At 39.1% G+C, this 25,518-nt stretch overlaps 2 protein-coding genes across 2 annotated transcripts; both read right to left on the reverse strand.

Moving 5' to 3' along the window:
- Positions 1-877: 877 nt before the first annotated feature.
- LOC126408005 (probable E3 ubiquitin-protein ligase HERC3) lies at positions 878-14,447 on the reverse strand. The gene is made up of 23 exons (XM_050073352.1): positions 14,145-14,447; positions 13,873-13,990; positions 13,628-13,704; positions 12,927-13,148; positions 12,741-12,832; positions 12,338-12,468; positions 11,004-11,128; positions 10,120-10,196; positions 9,896-10,014; positions 9,722-9,781; positions 9,534-9,639; positions 9,231-9,420; positions 7,246-7,385; positions 7,002-7,118; positions 6,759-6,857; positions 5,187-5,327; positions 4,925-5,065; positions 4,635-4,804; positions 4,456-4,519; positions 4,303-4,373; positions 4,009-4,192; positions 3,215-3,311; positions 878-2,079 (listed from the first exon to the last, which is right to left on the reverse strand). Exons 1-23 carry the CDS (start codon positions 14,359-14,361, stop codon positions 1,859-1,861), a joined length of 2,979 nt encoding a protein of 992 aa, XP_049929309.1. The 5' UTR covers positions 14,362-14,447; the 3' UTR covers positions 878-1,858.
- A 3,389-nt stretch (positions 14,448-17,836) lies between these two features.
- Positions 17,837-25,512, reverse strand: LOC126408006 (E3 ISG15--protein ligase HERC5-like). The gene is made up of 15 exons (XM_050073353.1): positions 25,408-25,512; positions 25,203-25,262; positions 24,986-25,091; positions 24,671-24,869; positions 22,701-22,849; positions 22,468-22,584; positions 22,207-22,305; positions 21,826-21,996; positions 21,514-21,660; positions 21,179-21,345; positions 20,992-21,058; positions 20,793-20,863; positions 19,598-19,781; positions 19,341-19,449; positions 17,837-18,438 (listed from the first exon to the last, which is right to left on the reverse strand). The coding sequence occupies exons 1-15, from the start codon at positions 25,461-25,463 to the stop codon at positions 18,221-18,223; spliced, it is 1,920 nt and encodes a 639-aa protein (XP_049929310.1). The 5' UTR covers positions 25,464-25,512; the 3' UTR covers positions 17,837-18,220.
- Between the last annotated feature and the right edge of the window lie 6 nt (positions 25,513-25,518).

The raw sequence follows: 25,518 nt of genomic DNA on the forward strand, positions 1-25,518 counted from the left end.
GACAATGGGAGGAAGCCGGAGTACCCAGAGAAAACCCACGTTGACACATGAAACTCTGTACAGAGGGGATCCCCCACCACAAGGTTCCAATCAGGAACCCTCTTGCTGTGAGGCAACAGTGCTAACCACTGCACCACTGTGCCGCCTGCATTGCAGCGGATGTGAAAAAATACCTAGGCTACTATTGCAGATTTGGAACATGGAAGGTTTGACACAGGAATGTTTGTACATTCTCACTAAGGGTGAAAAAAATGTCCTTTATTATAAGGTCCACTATTCTGTCATGACGTGCTATGTACATTCCTTTGTAAGCATAACAGCCATTCAAGATGTGAGACATTGTTTCAGTGGTCTGTTCTGTGGTGGGATGCAAATAGCGAGGAACCTGGGTAGTTGGAACCCAGATGGAAAGGTTGAGACACTGTGACAATGTCCTCAATGAGTGCAGTGTTCTTGAGGAATAAATGCACACACACCCACCCACCCACACACACACACACTTTTCACACTGAAGAAAACAGAATAAGGACAAAACACAGTAACACTTCATAGTCCGTCTACAGATAGTTTACAGAGTATTTGTAACATTGAAAGAGTTTATTCTGCAAATGTTTATGTACAGACTATATGTGACAGTTCACTACATATGATCAGAATAATTGAGTTGAACTTGAACTATTCACTCACTGCTGCATGGGTTAAGTGAACAGTTCAACTAAATTACTCAGAGAACATGATGTATGTTAAAGAACTGTCACAATACTGTCACATCTACAGAACATTATAGTAGTTTTACAGTACAACTGATCAATGTAATAATATAATACACATTTCATTTTAACTTTTTTGTAACATAAAAGCCACACTCATAGTAAACTATTTTACAACACATTTTATTTTAATGTTTGGACTTTGGTACCATCTGGTGGTAGATCCAAGAATGACAGCACCTCTGTCATGAAGTACTTCATAACCATACATAATGGAGAAACCCTGTCTATGGTCATTTTTACCAGCCATACCTTCACATTACATATATACCACTTTGTTATTATTCAATTAGTATCAAGCATCAAATCTGTGTTTGCACATAATGTTCATGTGAACTGGTTTCAAGGAAACCTCAGAGCCACTATCTGTGGACAGGTGCAACAAGACAGTTATAAAAAAAGAGAAACCACAAAAAAAGTCCCCTGGCAGGAATGAAATGCAATAAAAAATTCTAAAACAAAGGTTGAACTTTTACTCAAGACCCCTACTTTACACAGACATAGTTTTATCAGACTGTAATAACAGTATTTTCTCCTACCCATTTACTCCTTTAAATATATAATAAAGTAAACACAACCACAGTCTGGAAACACAAATAACCTTCAGTTAACTGACACGTCTCTGACATGTAATCAGCCACAACAATGATAATGTTCATGAATATAAAACGCATTACAGTTTAGCAGAGGATTGCATTTGATTTAGTAAGGCACTTAATCAGCTGGCAAATTCAGTATCTTTGTTTACTTCAACTTGGTCTGAAAAAAAATCACTTTGTCCCTTCAAGGTGTAAAACTCATGACATAGAAATAAATATCTAAGTTAAATTATAGCGTGTTATATTTCCATAGAATTTTAAAGTGCTTTCTGTCACAGAGCTACACTGTAGTGCTGCTAAGACAGAATACCTGCTCTTTGGTCACCCTTATTAAAGTCCACTCTTAAATTATCAAGTCATGTGCATTCACTACAGTGATTTTGTTTCAATCCCGATGTAGTGCAGGAAAGGTAAAAAATAAAAATCCGGCCCGCCCTTTCTCAGCCCAGATACAAAACACCCCACTGTCCAGCAGCTGCAGATCCACCATCACATCTCGAACCCTCTCTCTACTATCAGGGCCTCTGTCAGCCTGTCTCGCATGATCTCCTTGGATGAGTATAAGGGCAGGTACAGAATGGAGTGACATGTCAGAGACTCAGGAAAGTGCTGATCGTAGTGCTGGCCTGTCTGGATTTGTGTAGCTCGAACCTCCATCCAGACCTGGTTCATGCCCAGAATAGGAGCCCTCCTAAAACCAGTCAGGAACCCTGAAGAACACCCATGGAGGGAAAGAAGGGATCTTCAAGTTACTTTTTGTCTGTTACCATCTTTGTCCATTAGCATCATCAGATTACTTTTTGTCTTGACTCACTTCTTACCCATAATTGATTTGGTTTAAAGCATAGGCAACTAAAGCTATTAATAATGGCTGCATTCCATTTAGGTGTTCAAGTTCTTAGCTTTGCTAAAAGATGTGACTCACCTGCTTCTCTCTTCAGAAAAAACAAACTTAGATCAATTTTTAATGTGAACATAGACCAGACTTATGCATTCACGTGAGCAGGCCCATATATAGGCTACCTAACTTATGACTCGCTTAGTACTTTCCAGAAGTTTTCCCCGGACATTCACTCAAGTTTTCACAGGTTCCTCTATGGACTTTCATCCTCCAACATTGCTGTTATTCAAAAAACCTCTAAGAAGGTGTCAGAATATCAAAGATTCATATCACGTCATGAATTTCACCTTAGTGTATCTCGACTTGTAAACATAAACATCTTTGTAAATTGTACATTTTTATCAATTTTGTGTAACTGTCTAGTCCAAAAACGTTGAAGAAGTACACAATGCTTGCTGCTTTCTTTTTTCTTTTTTAAGTATGATTATTAATATCTAATAGGGGTGCGTTACGGCGGTGTATGTGTTCTGTGCTGCTGTCTCTTTTTTCCTCCCTTGTAGATCTGCCCAGGTGTGCTACATTACCTAACGAGGTGCAGCACACCTGGCATGGAGGAGGTGTTTAAGAGCTCCTGTGCCAGCAGCAGAGGGGAGAGGCTCTGGTGTGGGGACTGCTGGTCCTGCTGCCTCTCACCGAGGGATTTTTGTTGTCTTGTCTGCTTGTTTTCAATCTAATAGATCCCATGGATTTGATTGTTTTAAAGGTGCTTGTGTGATTATTTTGGGTCAGTGTTTGGAGTTTTGTTCACCCCATAGGGCCGCCTAAGGGTGGGGCGTAACAGGGTGGTATCTTCATAAGCCATTTTTGGCTTCTAACCTCTCTTTCACAATGTTCATACTCTTTTTTAAAATGTTTAAAATAAGTTCAATTCTTGCTGTCTTTTTCTCTCAAAACATGTATATGCACAAATAAACTAAATACTTAAGTCACTGTACAATACTTACAAAGGAAATCTTTCCTCTGGTCTTCAGTCAGTTCATCAAAAACCTCCCAAAACATCTGCATGGTGGGGTAGCCAATACGAAGATCCCACACTGTGTTCTAATTTAGGGTAAAAACAAAAAAAGACTTAAATGTTTGACACAGTAAAATCAAGCGTGTAACAATGTAGTGACTCATGCTGCGTTCAAGGCAAGTTTCTGAGCCCGAAAGTCACCACTTCAAGTCACGACTCACGACTTCATAGCGTTCCAGGCAAGTCAAACTGTCAAAGCAACATGGCAGACTGTGCAGGGTTTATATTTGTTTATGATCATTTCTGTCACCAAAGGTGCCGGTTCCTTGCTCATTTGAGCGAAACAGAGGAGGAGAAACGGTGCATAAGGTCACAGATGCTATTATACTTTTTATTTTACATTATCTGTGTGTCTGGAAACATATTTTGTATTGATTTATTCTTGCACTGGAAACCAGCTGTTAGAGTGGCTGCCAATAATGCATTAACATTAGGGTTATTTTATGTCTATTTCTCACCGTGTATCACCTGCATCAACACCGCATCCATGGGGCTGCCATTGTTGTTTAGAGGAGTAAGGTAATTGGTTTAGAGGGCTGTGTGATGTCAGAAAGCATAACTGGGATCGATCTGGTACGAGTTCACGGGTGGCAAGTTACGGGTTTGATTGCCGTTCCAGTGCACTTTCACAGGTAGAAGATCGTAAAAACACGAGTTACAGGTTGCCTGGAACGCGCCATCAGTTGCAGAGAAAACCAGAGGATCTTGTGTTTGTAACAGTACCTCTTTCAGCTTCGCCCAGTCGTAGACGTCTTGGCCCACCAGTACTCGCTGCAACTCCTCTGGCCGAAACAACTTCACCAGATCCTGGTCACACACCTGGAAGAAGCCTCGCTTGAACTCCTGAAACACACCCTCCACTGAGGTGTTGAAGGCATGACTCACGTAGGCATCCACAAACTCCTTCCTGTTGAGCAGAATAAATATTAAATTTAACAAACATTTCTCTGAGACAGAGCTGATCTGAGTGCAGGTCATATAAACAACTTAGAGGTAAATATTTTTTAAAGGTCTTACTTATTTTGACCTGTCACTGGTTTTCCTGGATTTTGGGGATCAAGGTCAACCTCTGTCCCATCCCAGTTGATCTGTTAATCAATTATGATAGAGAGGAGGTTAATGATAGATAATTCAGACATCATCAGAATTTTTTTAGAGTAAAATACCAACCATAAAATCCATGTATAGTTTTTCTAGGTCTTCATCTTCACAGTCCAAGACGTACTGCATACTCCTTAAAACAGTTAAACAAAAAAACTGAGTTAAATAAAAAAAATGTTTACTAGCTTACTGGACAGTATTTTCAATATTCTGGTAATTTGTATTACTAGATGTAGATGAATACTGACTTTGCAACACTTGGGCTGAATTCCACCATATCCTCCAGTGTTGGCTCGACACCGAGCAGCTTCTTGAACAGAGCCAGTGGGAAGGGTAAGTGTATGATACTCGCGTTGTACAAGGCCAATCCACACAGAACCCCAAACAGGAAGAAGTTTGTCTTGTCCTCCTCTGTTGTCTGTATTGATGAAAGTAAAAACAATGAAAATCATGTGAGAATTTATTTTGATGAAAACTGCATATTAATCCATTGTTGCTTCATGGTCAATGGTTCCTGTATGAGGATTTAAAGTCTTACTTTGGAGGGGAACCAGGCCAGCGTTTCAGAGTCGTTGAACATGAACATCCCAGATTTGGTGGACATCATTTCACGGAACAAGTGATGAAAAAGGTCTGCTCTGTAGACTTGAGTAATCTTTGGGTCCTCATCAAAGTAGACCTGAGAGATAAAAAGTTAGAATTCTGCCTGTTAAGTAGACAGATAATTTCAGATCGATAAGACAAGTAATTACAAAATAACTGGCTATGCTTTAACCATCAGGTCAAAACAAAATATTTACCACAAGTGGCTTCTTGAAGGCGCTGTGTTGAGCAGCAGCCAGTTGTTTGAAGGTGCCCTCCAAGAGTGACGCTCGCTTCAGCTTCAGTTCAAAGAAATAAAGACTTGGGTCGGGAACACTCCTCACTGGCTGGTGTTCTTTCTATAATACAATTCAACACGTCATTTCAAAAAATCATTTTCCTATCCTAACCATATTTTTTTAAAGTTGCATTTTTTTGACCACCTGGGGGCAGTGCAACAAGATGTAAAAATAACAGGGACATATTACCATCTTATAAAGCATGGACTATATAATAAAGACAAATGACATGACACCTCCCCAAAATTTAAGCCAGAGCATCTTGATCGCCCCCTGATGACTGGCTGCAGTATAGGTCATAAACCCCACTTCCTCCAAGGTTGCGGATGGGACATGGGCCAAACAAAGATCAGAGTTCACTTCAAATAAATTTTTCCATAAGATGGTTTCTGTCATTGTAGTAGGTTCTTATGTTCATTTTTTGTTGTATGTTTGTTTTACTGTAAATTAGATATTTGGCAATTGTGTGCTCATGATGATTGGTGTATGAGTGGTAACGTGATAAAGTGATAATCACCACTGCGTAGACTCTGACTCCAAATGATGTCTTTAGCACAAGATGTCGGTGGCCATTTCTGAAATACTTTGGCAGATGTAGGTGATAATTCTCTGTGAGTATACTGCAAGTAACCCCTTTCAGATTCCATTGTTAATATAAAAATTTCAAATTGGTGCAGCTTTGGTATCATCTTTGACCATTATATGACTTTCGACCATCATGTTACGTGCACCTGTTTCCTTAAGCTATGAAATATCGCAAAAATCAGATGCATGTTGTCTTCTACAGATCTTGAACTATGAATTCCCACTTTTTTTTCGCCCATATAGGTTATTGTAACTCCCTTTACATGTGCCTCAGTCAAGCTGTTCTACATTATTTACAGTTGGTTCAAAATGCAGCTACCAGGCTATTGACTACACACGGCCTCCTGTAAAATTCTGAATAAATTACAAGATCCTGTTGATTACATAAGGCACTGCACAACCTTGCCCCAGTTACATTTCTGATCTCCTTGTTCCTGATTCTACTTTTCAACAACTTATCCTCAAATCCTGGTCTTCCCCGACTCCAGCTGTGAAACAAAAGGTGAATTTGCTGTTTAGCCCCAACCTGTTGGAACAATCCTCCCCTGTCCATGAGATTTGCTGGATCTTTAGACTGTTCCAAGCGTCTACTAAAAACCTACCTTTATGGGCAAGCCTTTCCATAGTACTTCCTCATGTGTGATGTTTTTGTTGGTTTTGGTTTTGCCTGTCTCCTATTGTGCTGTGTTCTATATTATAATTTGCGTGTGTGAAGCACTTTGTGTGTTTTAAAAAGTGCTATATAAATGAAGCTTTACCTACTTTCTTAAAATGAGGGTGTTAATGTGTGTAGTTTTTTTTTAATGCATATTCTATAAATTGACGTTTTGGAGATTACCTGATGACCCCAACAATACTGTTTGAATGGTTCAGTTCCCATGAGGCAAAGTTCAAGGCTCAAGTTACCTTAGTGCACTCAGCGTTGATGTCAAAAGCCATTTTCTTTGATTTCAGATCCATCACAAATGGGAAGTTACCGAGGATAAGTGGCTGATAATCCATATCCTGAAAAAGAGAATATCAGTATTTGAGTTACAAAATTGTAAACTTGATTCGGTATGACAACATTGTTTTTAACATGAACACTATGACAAGTGACAAAGAACATCTTGCCTGCACCTCCAAGATAAGTTCAAACTTTTCGTTTACCTTGATTTTTGACATTGAACGCCACTTCTGCAGATCCTCCTGAAGAAATATTTGGTTAATCTCCAAACAAAAAGTTTTCTCTGGGATTCTCTGACGTCTTGCAGTTCTGTTGTTGGCCTTTAAAACAGGAATGTGTAGGCAGAGTAAATTGGGTGAAACATATATAGATGGGATGAGTAAGATTACATTTGGAATATCAAAGTTTGAAATTCCCAGGCAATAAAACAAGACAACTGGTACTAACATTGTACATATACTGCAGGACCAGTAGCAGGTTTTTGACTTCAGAGTTGCGAGGAAAACACAACATCACTGACAGGGCCTGCTTCCACACCTTAACATGTTTAACCATGGTGGAGGGCGACAGTGAGGACCACCAGTCTCCTGAAGAAAACAACAGGGAGATTTGCAGATATTTATGTCAGTGAGCATTTTATAATCGAGCAGTTGTCACAGATATGTCAGAAGTGTGCAACCAGAATAACTGTTAATAATAATTAGACTTTAGAAGTCTTTAATGATAATCAATCAATAAACGGATAAAATAACAAAATTATAACCTGATTGAACATGTTTGCATTTGTATTGCAATTATTGTCTTAAAGAACTTTAAAAAAGAAGTTACAAGAGAACATTTGTTTTTAATAATTCTATCTAGTGCATTAATATTTTATCCATTGAGTCACAAAAATAAACATTTTGTTATTCCATTTATTAATGTGTCTGCCTCTCTCTTTCATTTTATAATTTACATTTTTATCCTGCTGTAATCTTTACAATTTCTATTTCATGACCACTTTAATTTATAAACTCCTATATTTTATATAAATGTGTCAACAGTGTGCCACCTAAAAACCGATGTTCAATCCACAGAGCAGCGGCAGTAGTTGACTAACCCATTGGTCAATATCAATCAATCAATCAATTTTATTTATAAAGCCCAATATCACAAATCACAATTTGCCTCAGAGGGCTTTACAGCATACGACATCCCTCTGTCCTTAGGACCCTCACAGCGGATAAGGACAAACTCCCCCCAAAAAAACCTTTAACAGGGGAAAAAAACGGTAGAAACCTCAGGAAGAGCAACTGAGGAGGGATCCCTCTTCCAGGACGACAGACGTGCAATAGATGTCGTACAGAACATCTGTACGGGGAGGGACATTAACAAATGGAATAACTTTTACAATATAATTTAAACACAAAATAATTAAATAAAATGAATGATGCATTTATGATTTTTGAAGCTTAAATGTAATGAAAAGCTAAAGTTAGGCTATAAACAAACTAGACCACAGTCATATGACTTAACACCCCAACCACAACAAAGCTGTAGAGTTGTTTTCAGCTTGATGATGGTCTGAAGTCGTATGTAACCACTTGTTCACTGTATTTATTAATAAACTAAATAAACTGCCTTAAGACACACAAAAGCTTCAAAATACACAAGTGGGGTATTTACTGACGTGTTTTATGTCGTAGAACAAACCGTGACAGTCTCTTAAGCTAACGTTAATTCAGGCATCTAACTTAAAACTCAATAAAAAAATAAATAAATAAATAAAATTTGAAAAACCCATTGACTTTCAGACAGGCAAACCGGGAGTGCTAAAATGTTAACTCTTTTCTGGGTTTTAGGGCTCAATCCTGGAGCTCTATTACTTAGCTACATTGGCACACTTAAGACTCCATACAACGACACAACTTACTACAATTAATGTAAAGCATCTTATTGAAGTGGTAATGATAAACAGACTGCATTAAGTGTCCTTCTACCTTACCAGACAAAGCACTTTTCAATTCGCCTCTCATTCACCCACTCATACACTAATTTCTTACACCAGTGGTGGTGCAGATGCTATGCTAGGTGCTGGCCTGTCTGTTGGGAGCAACTTGGGGTTTAGTGTCTTGCTCAAGGACACTTCCACATGCAAACAGGAGGCATCATGGATCACACTGCCAACCTTGTGACTAAAGGACGACCTGATCTACCTCCTGAGCCACAGACGCCCATCAAAATTAAATGTCTCAACTGCAGATGCTGGACTGAGGTGGTAAAAACAACAGCACTACAGGACGACCGAAGACCGATGAGAGAAGACGCATCCTGACCTTCTTCATTCTGACTCCATAGTTTTACTGTAGGTCTAATTAGACACCATTACATGATTCTATGACTATTATTGAATGAAGCCTCTCAAACATTCAAACAGTTATCTCTCACGGTACCTATGACTTGGAGGCTTTCAGCGGGGAGTCTTTGTTTGGCAGCAGCGATTGCCTCAGCGAGCTCTGTGCTCGTTTTGCGTCTCTGGATCACATGCAGTAGCTCATTGAGAAGCAGGAAGATCCTCAACCCCTCCACGCCCACAGGCTTCTCATCAAGAGTTGAGAGCAAGCGCAGGACAGCGGCCTCAACCTGTTGAGAACATAACATAATAACTGAATAAAGGTTTAATAAAAAGCTTTAAATCTTCCTTGTTAATCACTGATCAGATACCAAACATACATTGTCACGATTCAGTTTCATACCTCTGCCAAAACAACATCCTTCTCCACCAGTTTCTCGAAAGCAGGTTGCACAAGTGACAAGTTTAAGCCGGAGCACTTCGGTGAGGTCTGGAAATGTTTATCTTTTCTATGAAGACAGAAAGTGCATGTAAATGTGATGTAATTCACCAGATATGAAGACGTGAAGATCGCACCAGCATGGTGTTTACCTTTGGTCAAGAAAGATCTGATTCATACAGGATGCAGAGGAAAACGTCCTGTGGATTTCCCTGTGAGGTTTTCATATGGTTAGTCAATGACACGGAGAATATAGTGTTAACAGCTTTGGAGCCAAATAACAAACCAGTTATATAATGAGAAAACTAGTATGGCATTATACGTACTGTTTTATGTTTTTCCATGATTTTGAACCACATTTAGAGACCCATTTGTCAATCATCTCATCAACAGAGGGCTGTGTTACACTGTTGACTCTGTCAGTGTTTGACTCCTCATTAACTTCCTGTGAAAGAAACAAGAGTTTAAGACTTTATTTTTGGTTCAGAAAAATAACTATTATTACACCTCCTACAATTTTAGTCTGTACTGTAAGCATATGTGTTGGTACCTGAACAGACGTGCACGTTGCAAAGGAACAGTTTTCTCCTGCGAAGATGTTTCTAATTATGGGACCATTTGTAGCATCTGGAATAAATACAAAATAAAAGTTAACTCTATCCTTGATAAGTCGACGGTATGACATAGTTTCCTCTGGAACCCAGGAGACCATTGCACACAGGCTTGGACCATCTCAAACATGTAGTTGGTATTCAGTTCGTCTTACTTGCTATTGTCAGTTCATGTCTTGACTACTGTCACACTCCTAACGTTGGAGTCAGTCAGTCATCCCTAGCTCACATGCAGCTAGTTCGTAAGATAGCAGCAGAACTAGTGATGGCCAAAAATGAACCAACAAATCTTTCTGAACAACTCTTTTTAATGTCCTGTGTTTGTGCTGGGTCAGCCAGTCAAACGTCCAAGTGCTCATGAATCCCTAAAGTCTCATAAAATAGTGTAGCAACGGCACCATAAAAGAATGAGCCAGGATCAATTAAACTGGAGTCAAAACCTTTGCCAGCCAAGGCCAGTGGTGCATTCAGTGCCCCTGGGATAGATGCTACAAGGAAGATGTGATGTATTTTCTTGCTCAGAGCGTTTAAACAACACCTTTATAATGAAGAGCAAATATGATTGGTAACAGATTATCCTGACACCACAGATGCAGTACAGATGCAGTAACTGGAACACTGGCTACTTGTCCCTCAAAGAACAACGGGTCGTCGGTCAGTGGCATTTCTGTTACATCGCACTGACCTTACATAGACTATGTCCATACAAGAGGGATGCTGAATCAATGTTTGTTGTAGTTATTTCATTGTATTTTGTATATACTACTCTACAAAAATTTTCTTGGCTAAACTCTCAATTCAGTTATTTTAGAAATGTAGTTACCTTGTGGCAGTTGAACAGGTAGCGGCACAGATGGATGACTCTCCTCTCCATGTCCCAGCTGCCCCTGCTCTCCACACCCAAAGGAGTAGACCTTCTTGGAGTCCGTCAACGCTAATGTGTGATGTCTGATTGAAAAAAAAAACAAACATAATACAACACAAACATAATTAAAGGTTTAGTGTGTGGGATTAATTGTCCCCTGGTGGTGATGTTGCAGAACTGAAACTCCTCTCATGTGCGAAGCATATAGGATATTGAATGGTGGTCGACGACACAAAAACACAAACGCAAATGGCTCCATTTTAGTGTTTGGTTTGTCTGTTCTGGGCTACTGTAGGGACACCAGGGTGGACTCTGTAGAAGAGGACTCGTTTGTATGTTGACATAAACAGCTCATTCTAAGGTAATGAAAACATGATTCTTAGTTTCAAGTGATCTTACTATATAATGACGAAAACTCTGTCTGTGGGTGTGTGTCTGTGTGTCTGTTCCACGTTTTTCTCCTCACTGACTTGGTCAATCCAGGTGAAATTTGGCACAGTGGTAGAGGGTCATGGGAGGATGGGAATGAAGCAATATTACATCAATTGGCCAAAGGGGGGCACTATAGCAACCAATTGAATTTGCAAACTTTGATTGGGCATATCTCATGCCCCGTATGTTGTACAGACATGAAACTCTGCACAGAGATGCCTCTCCTCATGAGGAACAAATTTGCCTCAAGAACCCATAACNTTTACTAAACTTGGTAGATATGTAGAACAGGACGCCTCAAGGTGACTGGAGAAAATTAACTCTAAATGGAAACTGGGTGGCGCTATAACAACAGAAAAATGCTTAAAAATGGCTAAAATGCGACCGATCGCTGTGGCTCCCCCTGTGGCTGAATGTTATAATCACGGAAACTGCCAGTGTGTCATTCTGTCAGTCAGTCATTCTGTCTGTGCCACGTTTTTCAAAAACTCTGTCTGAATACATTGCTCTTCTTAATGGGTTCAGTTGACTATTTAATCTGCAATTTCCTATGACCTGTATCCCAAACACACACCATGTCAAACTGTACGTGGGCAACTGTGCACTCAATGGGTATGGACTAGTTATACATTAATTAAAACATAGTAATGGATATTATATAAAATTTCTGAGAATAAATGCCCCTAAATCCTGCACACTGGATGTTCAAAATTTATATTTAACTATGGCATTTGTGAACAATGACATTCACAACTGGAAAATGTAAAACAAAAAATCACACCATGCTGGAACTGCACTGATAATGAGCAGAATTGGCTCAGAATACTGCATAAGAGTTCAAATTTATAAAAGTACTGTACCGTCCACATGCAATCCTGGTGACCTTTGCCCCCCAGAGCTCTGCAACAAGCCGAGGTCGTAGTTCATTGCTGAATGAGTTGTGCCCAAGCTGTCCATACTGACTGGAGCCAAAAGTAAACACTGCACCAGTCTGAGGAAGCAACCACAACACCAAATTAGTATATGATTGTTTTTGCATAAAAAGCATCTGCTATTAATCTTTTTCAGTGAGAAAAGTTACACCTCCACTGTACTTATGGTGCGACCTCAGAAGTAAAGTTGACATTCATCAGAAATCATTCAAAACATACTCCATCATTTCTGTGTCACTCGTTAAGTGAGTTAGAACTGTTTGCTCTTATACATTTTTACACCACCAGTAAAATGTGGTAGGTTACAATATGTCAGCTTTCTATGTCTCACCTTTGTCAGAACGGCAGTGTGGTCCTTTCCACAGGAGATGTGAACAGTTTTCTTCATGTTCAGACAAGGAATAGGAGTCGGTGTATCTCTGTCTGTAGCAAATACATTAACATTCAGGTTTACATGTAACGGGAACAGTAAATATTCCATTTTAATAAATGAAAGATAATGACTGCTTGTTTTTACCTGTTGTGTCTCCCAGCCCGAGCTGTCCACAGTCATTTCTGCCCCAGCCAAACACACCTCCAGAGACAGAGAGGGCGAAGCTCTGCTCTCCCCCTGCAGCAATCTGGACCAGGGGCATCGCTGACAGAGATCGGAGGTGTTGGGGTGAATTTGTGCTGGGCTTCCTCCTCCCTAGACCCAGCTGGCCCCTGGAATCCTGGCCCCATGTATACACCTGACCATCTGCAGAGAAATCACCATGACTTTCACAACACTTTCCTGACATCCTGACATGTTTGCATTCTGGAAACCACTTTTTAATATCAGCTTTCTACTTCACTGTATGAACAGATATTATTGTAATTATCATTATCTTGTACTTGGCCTTAATCTTAGCCACTATTTAACTTTGAGTCAACTTTTACCATCCTGTCTCAACGCTGGCTGAGGTGTTTTTTTCCACCCAGTCAACACGACAAAGGGTTTACAAAATGCAGTTGTGGGATACAAACTGTGATGCAGCAATTATCTCAGTGTTTGAGAGTAGTGTTTAACACAGCACTGGTAGAATGTGGGTTAAATGGACTGAGATCAGTTAATTGCCTGTAGCTCTTAAACAAGATTGTCTTAGTATTTTCTGTGTTTGTGTCTGGACCCCAGAAGAGCGGCCACAAGTGTCATAGGAGTATATTAGTAGCAGTTTACGATGCACTTTACTGTACCTTTGGTCAGGGCGACTGAATGCTGGCTCCCACAAGCAACCTGCGATACAGCTGTGTTACACAAAGCTTCCACAGGCCTGAGAGAAGGATAGACAGAAAACAACAGAGCTCAAATATTTAATTATCGGAGCTGATTAATGTAAATTCAAAAAAAAAAAAAAAGTTTTTAGAGTCATATTTTTCAAAATCCCTGACATTTCGCACATTTTTTTACAAATTCAGGACACATTTTAGTTTCTTCTTACCTAGGGATGTTAGTGTGAGTTGTGTCCACACAGAGAACTTTCCCTGTCTCAGACAGCAGTGTGACCAGATCATCACCACAACTCACAGCCTCAATCTTCTGTTTACACCTCACACACTCTGAAAGAACACAGGAGCACAGCAGGTTTAAGTGATGCAGCAGGTTTTAAGTCATTAATACTGCAAATAAGAGAATAAAACTTCCATTTGCAAGTACCTTGTAAGAAGGAAGTTACCATCAAGTTCAAGACATAAACATAAGACTGACACTCACTCTGTCTTCCTCTGAATCTTGTCCCATCCGTGCTCTGATTGGTGCGAATGATGAACGCATCTCCATTACTGTTCATAAAAGCGAGCACATTGTGTCCTACTGACAGATCCGTGATGTGATGACCGAGGTTTAACAAGTGAACTCCATCACCTGTTGAGATATGTGAGCCATCTTTCAGTCGAAAGCCCTGCTGACTGTCCTCTCCCCATGAAAACATTTTGGTGTGTGTCTCTGAAGAGCCGTCAGCTGATTTGTATCACTCAGTTCCGTCAGTCAGAAACGAAACCTGATTGGTTACTTATACAAACTCTGCTGTGATCAAGGGAAAACAAAACTTACAGTACAAAATATGATGAAACGAAAATATATCACGCCCAGTGAGTCAGAGGAAGGAGGAGCTTTGACTTCACAGTTGAAAAGGAAAACGAAAGTGAAACTGGGCTGATCGCTTGTGTTTATGCATGATTAGGCCTACAGCTGTAAAATGTGTTTCATAATCAAATAAAGCAAACGGAAAAGCCACTAAAATACTCACCTCAGGTTACACCAATCATTTGTCCCCTGGAAAAAACCTCTTTATGTCCATTCCCTTCAGTGCTGTAAAACAAACAAACAAACTAGCTCTAGATGTTGATTTAAATTAAAAAAAAAAACCCCGCAGTATTTATAAAGTTAGTCACAGAGATGCTGACGTCACTAACTATAATTACGGACGATTCGTTATTTGAAGGGGGACTAGGAGGTGCAAAAGGGGGAAGCATGTCAAATAATGATTGAGCACTGGCAAAGGGACTTATGTTTTAATTTGGCTTAGGTGAGATAGTCATGGTTGTATTTATTTTACTGCTGCTGAAAAATCTCGAAAAATCGCCAAAATGACACCATTTATCATAGCCAGACACTTTAAAAACAGAAATTATCATTGGAGTTCATGTGAGACAAAGGCTTTTGTCAGAAAAAAATATTTCCAAATGTGAGCTTAAAACAGTGATATTTCATCAAAATCACATTATTCTACGACTCATTTAAAATTCAATTCTATTAAAGTACAAATGTCAATTATTATTAAAAAAAAGTCTAATTTATTATTTTAATACAAAAACAAAGCTGTGTTAACATGGTTCATTTACAGTTTTGTGCTTAAGATGTGGACTGCAGTGGCCCGCTGTGTGTGTTTATCATTCTGGACACATTGTAGGTGCTGCAGGGGACAATGTTTTTGGCGCTTTGTAGCCTTTAAAGAAATAAAAAAGTATTATTATTATCATAACTACTACTACTAATACTACTACTGTGATTTTCTGATAGTCTATTAAGAGAAATGGTTTTAAAAAATCAATTTTTCATGGAACTCTACACATCATTAAACTATGGAAATATATTGACACAAAAACATTTATATTATATTATATGTCTTACTTACTTTCTTTTTTACATTCTTTATTTTAACAACAGAATTTAACAATGATGTAATGTTTAACATCCTTCAGACAAAGAACAAAACGAGGTTTATTATTGATAAACTCACATTTATGGATAAAATACTGCCAGACTGATTACCAAATTAATTCTAAAAAGTTTTGTCTGTTTATGCACTTGATGAAGCCAAACACCACATTATTCCATAATAATGTGAAGTCTTTACAGATATGGTCCATGAAAAATCTGGTCTTTCCAGAATTTCCTGGTTACTTACAAGGAAACTATAACTTTATAGTTTCTATAACTACATAGTTTTCTTGGTTACGTATTAAAATCTCTTTCTCATCTGCACGTCAGTAAAAGTCATGGAAACAGACTGACGTAGGACTGAGGTACCTGTATATAAGCTCCCTTTTGCATTTGAGTGTGACACAAGCTGGTACATGCTACTGTAAAACCTGAAAGCTGGTAAACTGAATTGTTGGAGAAAGACAAACAGTATCCATCAGTACCCTGGTGCTGTGCATGCTGGCTCACTGTCCTGTACTGACTTCACTAAACTGAGCCACCATCTGCTACAAAGTCAATATGACAGTTCTGTTTTCTTTTTTACTAGCTGAGTTTAACATTTTACTCTCAAGTATACATAACACCAACAATATAATATAGGTACACCCAAACTTAATTTTGCCAGGATTTATGTGTAGCATTTATATAGCACCAGTGAAGATGAATCTAATGAAATACCTCCACACATTAAAAGAAACTTGAGGGCCAGCAGCTCATATGTGACCGTAGTTTCCAGTAACAACAGCAGGTGGCACACTGACCCCGTGATGCAGGTCTGGTGTGTGAGGAGGAAGAAGGGCCCTCTCTTCACATGAAATCATCAGAAATCCTTAATCAGATACACAGCTGTTTGATGGATATTTACACAAAGTGTTTCTATTAAAGTAATAGAGGTATTTTGGGTTTAAACAGTGCAGGTGTAAAATCAGCATCAGCTTAAGTGCACACTATATAAATGATATTTTCACCACTTTACCTTACACACTAACTGATCAAGGCAGCAGTAGACCAGCAGCTCTCATGTTCTGCAAAGTAAAATAACTGTTTTTGTCATGGAGTCTGGTGGCTTTGTGATAACGGCTTCAGTTCTCTGTCAGAAAGGGCTGTCTGACAGCAAAGTAAAGCGATGAAAACATTCTAAATATACTGTACACTTGACCTGGCATTGATTTTTTTGATGGCCCTCTTACTGGTTGCTAAAAATTAACCAATTGAGCCAATGTTTGCTCAGTGCTTTTTCATTTTATGTGTGCCATGGGTTGTTTTTTTTTAAAGTTGGCAAACTACAATGGTTGCATCCCAATGGCAATAATACACATAAAAAATGGCCGAAGCTCTGACTATCCAGCTAAATTGATTTGAATGGGAATATCCATTCTGCTTTCATTCTATGTCTATGACTGAAGGATTGATTGAAGTGTAATTGATACACTTTAATGGAAGTGAATGTGGTTAACTGGCATATGCCCATATTGGGAGAATGTTTGTGCCAAAGGCGTGTCTCACTCTTTAATACATTTTTTTTTAACTTAAACTGTAGAAATATTGTTTTTATAGTGATGCTCAATCTGATGACACAAAAACATTAAATACTATATTCAGTACATGGCAACAGCAGCTGATTCTAGTTCAATCAAAACTTGTTTCGGCTCTCCTGTAAAATCTGATATAACACACTTGTGCTTTGGCTCCAACCCCTTGAGATGCCATTCATTTTTTTCCATTTATCATAATAACAATGACAAATTGTTGAATACTGCTTCACATCCAACCCGATTTATCCACTCAACAGTACAAGGGCTGGTGGTGTTTTTAGGCTCCACCATCAAAGATAGCAAGTAATTCCTAATAAAAGTACATAAATATCTGCTCACATATACAGTGTGTAAATCTCCTTGTGTAAGTTGCATGATTTCACCTCAACTTATGTTAACACAGCTGACTACCTGCAGCAATAAGAATGAGGACAGTCCTTCAAGTTGCTGTGTTTGTTGTGTTTCTATGAAAATGTCTTGTTTTTCTATCTTAACAATCACTGTATCAACTGGTGAACTGTAGCCTGTAAATAAACAAGAGATACTGCAGTTGAATTAAACCATTTACTTATAAACAGTTTCACAGTGCAGCGTTTAGCAGCTCTATCTCAAGGCATATCTATGTTGAGTTTTATTGGTAATTAATTCCACAGCTGAGAGGCAGAGGAGAATTTATACTTTATTGCACCACCATGAAAAATGTTACATGTTTCAAATATTTTACATTATTATATTTAAGTTTTGGGAAATCTCATTTGATAAACATGACAAACATGCATAGTCTTTATAACACAGAGGGGTATGCTTTACAGTTCACATTTATTTTGTGCAGATTTTTATTCAACTTGGTCCCAGAATAACAAACTCTATCACACTCTTTATTATCTAAGGAGATGTAACACTTGTTAAAAGAAATATCATTAAATCACTTACTTAAGACTTCCCTGCAATGTATTTACAAACACTATACTATCTATATCAGTGTTATACATTATGAGGCATGTTAAGTCCTCTGTTCAGCACAAAGACAGTCACAGTACAGTCCTACCATCATTCACAGATTCTTCTGTTTTTGCTCAGGGCCTTTGTCAGCATGGTTTTCATGATCCCTTTGGTTGAGTATAAGGGCAGCTCCAGGGCTGAGAAACATGTATGTGTTTCAGGGTACTGCTGATCGTAGGAGAAGTCCTGGGCTGGGCTGACTTTGATTGTCATCTTGATCTTTTCCATGTCAAGAACAGGCACCCTGTCAAAACCAGTCACAAACCCTAGAGGAGGGAAAAGTGGCAATCAATGAGTTTCTTGCATTTTCATTATTTTATGGTGCCTTGCACTGCCCTTCCCTGAGGTTAGAGTGAAAATTCAGACAAAATTTTATCACTGCTCATGATAAGTAGAACAGTTGTTTTTTGAATCCACGCAACCATCCTTGTTGGTAATACATCATCTACTGTGCAAGTGTATTTCCCTCAAAAGCCCAGATACCAAGTTTACAGAGCAGTAAATGTAAAATCGTTATGACCCATCTAGACTGAAATAGCTCAACAAAAATATTGATAATTGACTTGATTAGATTCCATTGATTAGTTTCAACCAGTCACCAGGAGAAAATGTTTGCATTTGACATTTCTGCAAACCAGAATTATGGTACATTTTTTATGTTTCATATGTACCGGATCAATATTTCTAAAATAATGAGTATATGAGCTGACTTTGTAATGTGGAGGAGACAGTGCCAGGTGGGTGGTGTGTCAAACAGGTGGGATGCCTGTGAAGTGGCAGACCACAGTTTGAGACCAACAAACAACAAGACTGGTTGTGTTTTAGTTAGTCATCACTGTGTTTCAAGACGGGATAGTGCCACCGGAACTGGGTATTTTAAGCTCAAACATGATCTTTTCCTCACCATAACCAAGTGGTTTTAGTGCCTAAACCTAACGACTTTGACCACAGCGTTGTTGAAATGTAAAGTTTCACCATATTCACCACATAATAACGTACAAAGGTAACATATCCACGGTTTGTGAAAAAGTACGATGCCAGTATTTTTGATTAGTTGCCTTCCCTTGATTCAGCTCATACTGTACGTATATAGCAAATCTAGTCTTGCAGATTTACAATAAAATACACTGTGATAGCTTTTATATGTGGAATCAGGTATAATACTTACAAAGGAAAGCTTTCCTCTGATCCTCAGTTAGTTCATCAAAAACCTCCCAAAACATCTGTATGGTGGGGTGTGGTGGTGTGGCATTGAACTCCCCCTCATAACCTGTGTTCTAATAACAGTGAAGTAGACTGTTACGATTACTTCTGTTACAGACTTTTACAACTGTTTGTAACATTTAAATCAAGCACGAAGAAGCGATAAACCTGTTGCAGTTGCAGAGAAATAAGACCATGAGGAGCTCTTGTGCTGGACTGTACCTGTTTCAGCTTCGCCCAGTCATGGAAGTCTTTGCCCACCAGCACTTCCTGCAGCTCCTTTGGTCTGAAGAGCTTCACCAAATCCTGGTCACACACCTGGAAGAAGCCTCGCTTGAACTCCTGAAACACACCCTCCACTGATGCATTGAAGGCATGATTCACGTAGGCATCCACAAACTCCTTCCTGTTTAGCAAATTAAAGTTTTGAGTCAACAAAAAGGTCCGCAAAGTGAGATTCTGGGCCTCATTCTTTCTCTTTTACATGCCACCCCTTGGACACATGATTAGTAGACGTATAACAGCTTTTCATTTCTATGAAGATGATACACTACTGTATCTTCCAGTCCTAAAAACTCTACTTATAGTAGCAGTTTGGCTGCCCTAACGAATTGCTTTGAAGATATTAGGTTTTGGATCCCTTTCTGTCAGCTTAATCAGCAAAAGACTGCATTTAAATGTTTGCAGATGATTAAGTGCTTTTTTTTAAAAAAAAGGTGCTGATTATAGAGTTACAAAAGTAAAGACAGATGAACTGAAATGAAATAACAGCATGAGTAACATTCTCCAGGTCAGAGGAAGAAATAAATACTTTGATTTAACACACATTTCTTAACAGGTAAAAGACCTGTGATTAGTGATTTTTTACAAAGGGGTTATTCAGTCTTGTTTTTATCAGTTAAGAAGTACATTAACTTTGCTGTCTCTCATGTCCTTTATTTAAGAGGACTTTTTTTAAAAAACAGCTGAGAAAATGCAGCCAAAGGGTCAGACCTGAACCCAGGCCTAAGCCTTTCAAAACATGGGGTACATGCACACAAATAAGCTGTGTCTTTTTTAAGCCTTTCAAAACATGGGGTACATGCACACAAATAAGCTGTGTCTTTTTTTCACTCGCTTTCAAAGCAAAATGCACACACTAGCCAGGTCAAAATCATTACTACATGAGGTGGAGTTGCTTATGGAAAACACATTATTTATTTTGATCAACCCTACTGCTTTTGTCCACAGGGCACAACAAAATCAACACAAAATGAAACTTCCTTGAAGTTGCTTTAAATGACTGAATTGTTATGTCTCTGGTTTATATTTTCAAGTTGTAGGTACGCCTGTACCTACTTATTAAATGTTTTCTTGAAGTCATAGTCAAATGACAAAACACAAAAGAAAGTAACAAAAGTACACACATGGTCCTTACTTATTTTGACCTGTCACTGGCTTCACAGGATTTTCAGGATCAAGCGCAACCTCTGTCCCGTCCCAGCTGATCTGTTGATCAGGTATGAGAAAGAAAAAGATTGTGATATCACTGCTCTGGGAAGTGATAATAGATTGTCAGCTGGATATCAGACAGAGGATAAATGAGACAAACTTTTGAATATCTGTAAAACACATACAAAAAAATCCATGTAGAGGTTTTCTATGACATCATCTTCGTAGTCTTCCAGGATGTTCAGCAGACTCCTTGAAACACAATAAAAGGAAAAATATTGAACTTCAAAGATGTTTTGCAGTTTTTACAGTATGCTATGAGATATCAGCACCAATAATAAAAAAAAACTTTACGCATTCATTTCCTCTTACTCTCCAACAGATGGGCTGAACTCCATCATATCGCTCAGTGAAGGCTTAACACCCAGCAGCTTCTTGAACAGAGCCAGTGGGAAGGGTAAGTGTATGATGCACTTGTTGTACAAAGCCAATCCACACAGAACTCCAAACTGGAAGTATCGCTGGTCCTCTTGTGTTGGCTGGCGTTGATGGAAGAGACAATTAATATCAGAAAAACAGAAAATAGGATAATAATTTCTTCTGAGGTAGGACCTTGAGAACTGAACTGATTATTATTTCATTATTATGTATTACCATCAAAAGGAAAACCATTAAGTGTTTTCCTGTGTAAGGATCTAAAGTCTTACTTTGGAGGGGAACCATGCCAGTGTTTTGGAGTTGTTGAACATAAACATCTCAGACTCAGCTGACACCATCTCGTGAAACACTTCATAAAAGAAGTCTTTCATGTAGAGTGGTACATCATCAAATGTCAAGTTTTCACCCCAATCAACCTAGAAGACAAAAAGGCATAAAGTATTCCTCCTGGTACAGAAGTTTACACAAAAGTAACACAGTCATAATGCAAGTTTTTTAGTGTGACTTTAACAATCAGATCGAAACAACATGTTTACCAAAAGTGGACACTTGTAGTCACTGTGACGAAACAACATGTTTACCAAAAGTGGACACTTGTAGTCACTGTGACGAGCAGCAGCCAGTTGTTTAAAGGTGTCCTCCAAAACTGATGCTCGTCTCACGTCCAGTTTTAAGAGCACATCTTCAGGCGGCGGGAGAATTAAACCAAATTCCAAAAACATATTTAAGAATTTGCATCTAAGTTCCTCCACCTGGAATAAAGTTCAAGATTTCATTTCATTTTATTGTTGTGTAACTGACAGCAAACTTCACTTTGAGTCTTACATGGAGAACAAGTAATCTATTATACTGCAATTAACACTAAGAAACAAAACAAAACATGGCTGCTTGAAGATTTCTCGACCCAGACAGTATTGTGTATAAAGGCTTGCTCTCATGAGGCACAGTTCAGGGCTTCATACCTTGGTGCAATCAGCATTCAGGTCAAAAACAAATTTCTTTGACTCCAGATCCATCACAGTCGGAAAGCTACAGAGGATAAGCGGCTCAGCATGCCCATTCTACAAGGGAAAAAACCCCAAACATGTTAAAGACAATCATTGAAGATCACAGATTGATGAAAGGCCAGAGGCTGAAAAGTGACAGAAACAAAGACGGAGACAGACGGAGGGACAGTGTCATGGCTTTAGCTCACAAACTATTTAGCCATGTGTTGTTTTTACCTTGCGTTTTGACCGTAAACGCCAAAGCCGTAGATCTTCCTGAAGAAAGTCTTTCTCAATAGACAAACAGAAATCACTGTCTGGCATTTTTTGAGGTTCTGCAATCCTGCTGTTGGCCTTTAAAACAAGTTTTACATTCATTAGGTGAAACGTTCATCAAAGTAAAAAGTAGGAAAGAAGGATTACTGATTTAGAATTATGCTGTAAGATTACATCTTATAATTGATACTAACATTGTACATGTACTGGAGGACTAGCAGCAGGTTTCTGCATCCAGAGTTGCGGGGAACACACTTAGAGGACAGGATCACTGACAGGGCCTGCTTCCACACATTAACATGTCTAACCATGGTGGAGGGCGACAGTGAGGACCACCAGTCCCCTGAAGACGACAACATGGAGATTTGCAGACATTAGTCACAGGAAACATTTCATAACTGAGTGGATGTCAAGGACATAGCTTTGACCTACTTAAGTTATTATCCTTGATTTTTAGAGTTGGTTGATTTGGTGACACCTACTGTTACCAGGGTTACAGCAAGTGTGGTTTCATTACACTCAGGCAGTTTGTTTGTCAGGAATACCACAGAAGTGCAGCTGGTGTATTTATTCACAGTCCAGCTCAACAAACTCACATTGCTTTAAGTAATCAAGATGTCGGTCAATAATAATTACAACTGCAATCTGATTTCATGCTGCACACAGCGGGAGTAGTTTTACCCACAACAGCAGGCCACAGTACAGTTGGTTATCCTGCTGAGGAGTTGGAGGTGTGCAGCCTGTCGTCTCCTCCTTCTGCAATATTCATTCCATGTGTTTACATTCAGCAAGTAGTTCTTGGTAGTGGCGGAGTCCGCCATGTGTTGTCTCTGGATCACCTAACCTGACCATGGTAGGCCGAGCATGGCTGATCACAGCCTGACTCTTTACTGTTAATGCTCTTTTTTAAGTAAATGCCATTACTGCTGTTTCTTCACACACAAACACACAGTCTCTTCATCAACGGGGAGAAGGTGGAGGAGGAGGAGTCTTCCAAATATCTTGGCATCACACTGGACAATAACCTCAGCTTCAATCAACACACCACGGACATTTACAAACGCTGCCAACAGAGACTCACGGCTATATGCAAACTCTGACACCTGTCTGTTCAACCCCAACTCCTCCTCCTTCTGTACCGCAGCATTGTTGAGCCAGTTCTGTTGTATAGTGCCATCTGCTTCTTCCCCATGCTCACTGTTGTTAATAGAAACAAACTCTTGAAAGTGACCCATCTGGCAAGCAAAATCATTGGCTTAACTACTCCTAACATATCTGACAGTGTCACCTCATCTCTGACCCGTAAAGCACTTGCAATCACACAGGACCCTGACCATCCACTCCACCAATACTTCATTCCCTTCCCCTCCGGCCGTAGGTACAGGCTACCTCTGTGCAAAAAAGCCAAGTTCAACAAGAGTTTCATTCCTGCAGCTATACGTGCCCTAAATGTATGAATAACATCTGTCTGACAATGTTCCAGCCTGTGGTGTGTTTGTATGTCTATGTAATTGTCAACGTCATGTAACCCCCGTTTGTCTGTTAATGTTTTTGCACTGACTGTAAAAAGAATTTCCTTGCAAAGGACTAAATAAACCAAACTAAACTTACACACACACACACACACACACACACACACACACACACACACACACACACACATATATGATGGAGAAGTGATTGAGGTCAGTGCTAACCACGATGACAAATATACTGCATTTCCTGTGACAGCTTCACAATAGTTTTTCCTGTTGCATGCTTGTAATCTGAAGAAACAGCAGCAATGGCAGTAACATAACACAGCTCTGACATGATGTAAAGAGAGTAAATAATAAAGAGTGAGGTTGTTGTATAAATGAGATCAAATTGTGCAGGATTACATGCATGCATCATTTCCTGTGTATTCCTCATGCTGGATCCAAAACAGGAATGGCGGACTCCGCCACTACCAATTATAACTTATGTCTGATTGTAAATACATTGAATGACGACTGCAGAAAATATGCCAACAATAACTTGTAATAAAAATAGTTTGATTTTATGACTCAAACTCAAAGATTGCAACTTGAATATGTAATATAATATATTCAATGTATTTATAATATATATTTAAAAAACAATAACATAAAAATAATGATGATGTAACATGTGGTGGTGACAGTACCTATGACCTGCAGGCTGTCAGCAGACAAGTTTACTACAGCAGCAGCAACCGCCTCAGCGAGCTTTGTGCTTGTTTGACGCCGTTTGTGTCTTTGGGTCGCATGTAGGAGCTCATTGAGAAGCAGGAAGATCCTCAATCCCTCCACACTCACTGGCTTCTTATCAAGAGAGGGAAGCAGGTGCAGGACAGTAGCCTCGACCTGTTTGAAAAGCAAAAGAGAAATATCGGGACTACATTTTTAACCATAGCACTTAAATGATTATCTTTGAGAAAACAAAACCTTTCATACACATTACAGACATTTCAGTTTCATACCTCTGCGAAAACATCATCCTTCTTCACCAGTTTCTTGAAAGCAAGTCGTGCAAGTTTCAAGTTCAAGCCAGAGTACTTTGGTGAGGTCTGGAAATGTTTGTCTTTGCTAAAACACAAAGAAGAAAAGACAAAGCTTAAAGACAAAGCTTAAATCCATATCATCAGCTCTGAGAGGCTGTGCTGAAGTGAAGATAATGCACAGAAACGCTATATTTACCTTTGCTCAAGAAAGCTTGCATTCACACAGGATGCAGAGGAAAACATCTTGTGAATTTGCCTGCAAAGATTCAACAGTTTTAGTCCACTGCACTGAGAAAACAGGGTTAATAGCTTTTCATCCAGACGGAAAAAAAACAATGAATGAGAGTCATAAAACATCAGGCTATTTAACATACGGAAAACTGCAGATGTAATACACTTACTGTTTTATCTTTTTCCATGACTTTAAGTCACATTCAGCGGTCCATTTGTCAATCATGTTGTCGAGACAATGCTGTGTTACATTGTTGACACTGTCAGTGTTTGACTCCTCA

Source organism: Epinephelus moara, chromosome 20 (genome assembly GCF_006386435.1).
Source record: "Epinephelus moara isolate mb chromosome 20, YSFRI_EMoa_1.0, whole genome shotgun sequence".
Classification (NCBI taxonomy): domain Eukaryota; kingdom Metazoa; phylum Chordata; class Actinopteri; order Perciformes; family Serranidae; genus Epinephelus; species Epinephelus moara.